We start from the raw sequence: 4,372 nt of genomic DNA on the forward strand, positions 1-4,372 counted from the left end.
TCTCTCTCTTTCTCTGTCTCTCTCTCTCGCTCTCCGTCTCGCCTCCCGATGTCAGGCCATTGGCATGCTTCGCCGGTACTACGAGCGCATGTTCCCCGAGCCATCGTCGTTTGAGCTTGGGCCGCACCGCCGTGTGGTGCCCGGCTCGGCCTCGCCAGCGCCAGCCCCGGCGCCTGGCGGCCCTGCTCTGCCGTACGCACAGCCGCCCATCGCCCGCATGGACCCCACTTTTGGCCCGGCCAAAGCCAGCCCTAACGCCGCTCCTCCATGTGCCTCTCCCCCCCGCCGCAGGCCCAGCATTTTTTCCATTCTCACCCTGGTGGTGGTCTTCTCGGCCATCGGAGTGGTGGTGGTCCGGCTGGTCCGGCGTCCAGCCGCCTTGGCCGCCTCACTCCTGCCCCTGGCCGGCGGCGGCCCGACTGACCCTCGCAGTGCCTAGCAGCCCCCCATCCCACGGCTGGCGCGCGGACGGACAAGCCGGCATCCCCCCCCCCCCCCCTTCTTTTGACGCCCGTCACACCCACTCACTCCCTCCCCCTATAGACATACATAGAACCTCCCGCGTGGTGCGCCAATTGGCGGGGCTCGGTCAACCAGGAGGGGGTACGGCAGACGTGCGTGATGTATACACATGTGTGTGTCTGTGCGCATGCACCCGTTCGGGTGGGGGGGGGGAGAAAGGCAGAGCAGAACGAAGGGCAGGGGGAGGGGGCGACCTCCCAGCGGCACACGGACACGCGCAGACAAACAGACAGACACAAGCCCAGCCGTGTCGGTCCCGGACACCGGGGCGGGACCGCGAGAAAGGCAGCCACACCCGGGGCAACGGCCGATGCCGCGCCATCAAGCCTCGGCCCCGGGGGAGCCTGCCCCCTGGTTGAGGGAGTCCACAATCCGGCGCAGGGCCGACGTCAGCACGGGCACATTGTCGCCGTTGATGGCGGCCACCGGCAGGACCGGCAGGTTGGTCCGGCGGCGGAGCTCCTCCAAATTGCGCGTGGCCAGGCCCTGCTGCGCGGGGTCCATATTGTCCAGGTCCATCTTGTTGGCTACCACGATGGACGGGCGCCGGGTGAGCCCCGGGTGGAAGGCCTCCAGCTCGGCCTGCAGCGCGTGCAGGTCGTCCCAGGGCATGCGCTGCTCCAGGAAGTTTGTCTTCGACAGGTGGGGGTTCATCTTGCGCGGGAGACGGCGCGGGCCGGCGGCCACAGGGCCGGGCCCAGCACCGGCGCCCTCCTGCGGCTCGTCATCAATGAACTCCTCCAGGAAGGACAGATCCGGCAGGGGGGCGTCCTCGAGGCCGGAGTCCGGGACCCCGGCCCCGAGCCCAGGCCCCAGGCCCCGAGCCAGGGCATTCTCCGCTCCGCTGTTGAAGGAGAAGACACACTCATGCAGGAACCCATGCTCCAAGGCCAGCTGCTCGAATTGCGCGGCCGCCAGGCGCCCGGTGTGCAGCGAGTGGTATGCCACCATGGCACACTCCAGGTATGTGAGCGACCGGTCGAGCGGCTCGTCCGGCAGCAGGGCCAGCATCTGCCCACCGAGGCCGAACTCCAGCAAACGCAGGCGCAAGCTCTCCGGGGCCTGCTCGGCCAGAGAGGCCGGCATCGGGTCGGCCTCCGGTGCGTCCCACAGCCCCGCCCCGTCGACCGTCTCCAGGTACATTCCCATGTCGGAGTCCGAAGCATCATGCATCTCGACCAGCTCCAGCTTGTACTCGGTGTCGGACTCCGAAAGGCCCGACGGCTCGGCCGGGCGGGGATCGGCCGCGGGTGCCGAGCTCGGTGACCGACTGCCGGCCGCCGTCAATTCCGGCGCCTGCCGGGGCTTCGAGGTGCCGGGGTCGAGAGGGCGGGGATCCGACGAATCCCACGAGTCGGAGCTGGAGCCATCGGACTCCGACGAGCCGGAGCTGGAGCCATCGGACTCCGACGAGCCGGAGCCCGACAAAGCCCACCCCAAATGCCCGGCCGAGTCACCGGCTCCCGGGCCCGAGGGCGAGGGCTCATCCGCCGGCGAGTAGTAAAGCAGCTGCAGGGACGAGCCATCCGGGAAGACCACCGGCGGCTGGCCCGGGTGCCGGTTGTCGAAGGTCGGGTCGAAGGCCGGCTCCGAGAGGGAGCCCACGTGGATCTGGTCCGGGGTCGGGGCCTCGCCATGGGCCACGGACACCGGGCGCTTGACCACCAGCGCCCCGCCGGTGATGTCGACCACATACACCAGGACGCGGCTGCGCTCGATGTGCCGGAGGAACCGGTGGCCCAGGCCGCGATTCCGGTGGGCCCCCTCGATGATCCCCGGGATGTCGGCCATCTTCAGCTGGAAGAAGTCCGCATACTCGATGACACCAACGAAGGGGTTGAGCGTGGTGAAGGGGTACGGCGCCACCTTCGGGTGGGCATTGGACACCGCCCGCAGGAGGGTGGACTTCCCGGCATTCGGCATGCCGACCAGCCCCACATCGGCCAGGGTCTTGAGCTCCAGCCGGACGAAGACCGGCGTGCGCTTCTCGCCATAGGTGAACTGCCGCGGCGCGCGATTGGTCGACGTCATGAACCGCATATTGCCCCGGCCCCCGCGGCCGCCCTCGGCCAGGAGGTACGTCTGTCCGACGGTGCTCAAGTCGGCCACCACCACCGGCTGGTCGCCCTGGCTCTCGGACACCTGCGAGACCGGCCGGCCGACAGGACGCATCCCGGCCGGGGGCGCGGCCCGGGCATGCACACACACACACACACACACACACACACAGACACATATGCGTGCGTGCGGTACAGACATGCCGGCACACATGCATGCGCCGACACGCGAAAGGGGGCGCGGGAAAAAGACACCCCCCGACAACAATACACGCGCGAACATGCATACACACACACATCCGGACATCCGGACATATCCGAAGGGAGGGGCAGTGGCAAGGGCGAAGGTGAGCACGCGCCGATGGACAGCGAGCAGGCGAGGCAATGGCTGGGAGGCGAGGAGGAGGGCAGCCAACAGCAGCAGCAGCACCGACGAAAAAAAAATGCCGCGAAAAGGAAAAGCACGCGGCACGCACCTTCACAATGGTCCCGGGCGGGACGTCGATGTACACATCGCGGCCCTTGCCACCGTGCCGATGCCGGCCGTGGCCCTTCTCCCCGTTGAAGGCCACATACGACCTCTGCAGCCCGTGGAGACTCGTGTAGGAGGACGAGGCCCGGACGTAGACATTGCCGCCGCGACCGCCGTCGCCGCCATCCGGGCCGCCATCCGGCCGGAACTTCTCCCGCAAGAAGCTGACACAGCCATTTCCACCGCTGCCAGCACGCACCGTCAGCCGGACCTCATCAATGAAGAGACGCATCCGGTCAAACTGGTGCCGGGCCTTGCGCGCCGGGAAGAGATCACTCCCGCCGGTGGCCAGCTCGGCGAGCACATCCTCCGACACCAGCCCCTCGTGCGGGTCCGTGTCCAGGGGGCCCGGCAGCTCCGTGTCCGAGAGCAAGTCATCCGAGTGGAAGCCCTCGCCCGAGGAGACGGCCCCGGCGGCCAGGGCGGCAGCCGTGCCCGAAGGGACGCCCAGGCCGGAGGGGTCCGTCGGGCGCGGCGCCGGCGGCGGCACCCTCCGACGGCCGGCCTCACGCGACACCGGGGCCCCCGCCGTCAGGAGGGACCCCGGCGGGGACATGGTGCTGGCCGACGCCAGGGCCGCCGAGAGGCTGGTCGGCCGAGATGCCGCCGGCGCATGCGCCCCCGTCCCGGGCCCATCATACTCGGCGTCGAAGGCCGACCCGGAGTGGCCATAGTCCGACCCGGAGTAGTACCCATCGAAGTCGGAATCCGACAGGAGGTCCGCCCCGGACCCAGCCTCATCGTCGGTGCCATTGTCAAGGAAGAGACCATCATCGTCCTCATCCGAGCCGTAGTTCCACAGATCCACCTGCAGGGCCCGCGTCCGTGGGTCTTCCGGGTCCTGGACCAGCTTGACCGCCGGGTTGCGCATCAGTCGCCCGGTCGGGGCGTAGATGGCCTCCGGCGAGTGCTCCTCCGAATAGAGGGCATGCGCATTGAGGCCTTCGTAGATGCGCCGGAGGTTGGCCGCCGGGTCGGCCCCGGCCGCCGGCCCCGGCGCGTCGTCCTCATAATCGTCGAAGTCCACGAAGCCGGCCCCGGCCACGGCAGTGGCGTCCGATCGCGAGGCAAAGCCCCGGTGGCTGACATGCGCCACCGGGCCGGCCGGGCCAAATGGCCGGGCCCCGCGCGTCAGCGGCGCGAGAGCGGCCAGGCTTGGACGCAGCCGCGCCCCGGTCACCCGAAAGCGGGACAGGAGCATGGATGAACTCGATGCCTGGGCGGGAAGGAGCCGGCTCAAAAGGGGGGGGGGGGGGGGGGG

At 69.4% G+C, this 4,372-nt stretch overlaps 2 protein-coding genes across 2 annotated transcripts in view; one reads left to right on the forward strand and one right to left on the reverse strand.

Moving 5' to 3' along the window:
- Nucleotides 1-490, forward strand: part of H696_04778 (hypothetical protein) — a 3,551-nt gene extending 3,061 nt beyond the window's left edge. The window contains exons 8-9 of the mRNA XM_009498642.1: nt 56-192; nt 292-490. Of these exons, the coding sequence (XP_009496917.1) occupies nt 56-192; nt 292-439 (285 nt within the window). The 3' untranslated portion in view covers nt 440-490. The remainder of the gene's footprint in view (nt 1-55; nt 193-291) is intronic.
- A 114-nt stretch (nt 491-604) lies between these two features.
- On the reverse strand, nt 605-4,357 carry H696_04779 (hypothetical protein). The gene is made up of 2 exons (XM_009498643.1): nt 3,056-4,357; nt 605-2,664 (listed from the first exon to the last, which is right to left on the reverse strand). The coding sequence occupies exons 1-2, from the start codon at nt 4,310-4,312 to the stop codon at nt 844-846; spliced, it is 3,078 nt and encodes a 1,025-aa protein (XP_009496918.1). The 5' UTR covers nt 4,313-4,357; the 3' UTR covers nt 605-843.
- Between the last annotated feature and the right edge of the window lie 15 nt (nt 4,358-4,372).

The sequence above is a fragment of the Fonticula alba genome (assembly GCF_000388065.1).
Source record: "Fonticula alba strain ATCC 38817 unplaced genomic scaffold supercont2.8, whole genome shotgun sequence".
Lineage (NCBI taxonomy): Eukaryota > Rotosphaerida > Fonticulaceae > Fonticula > Fonticula alba.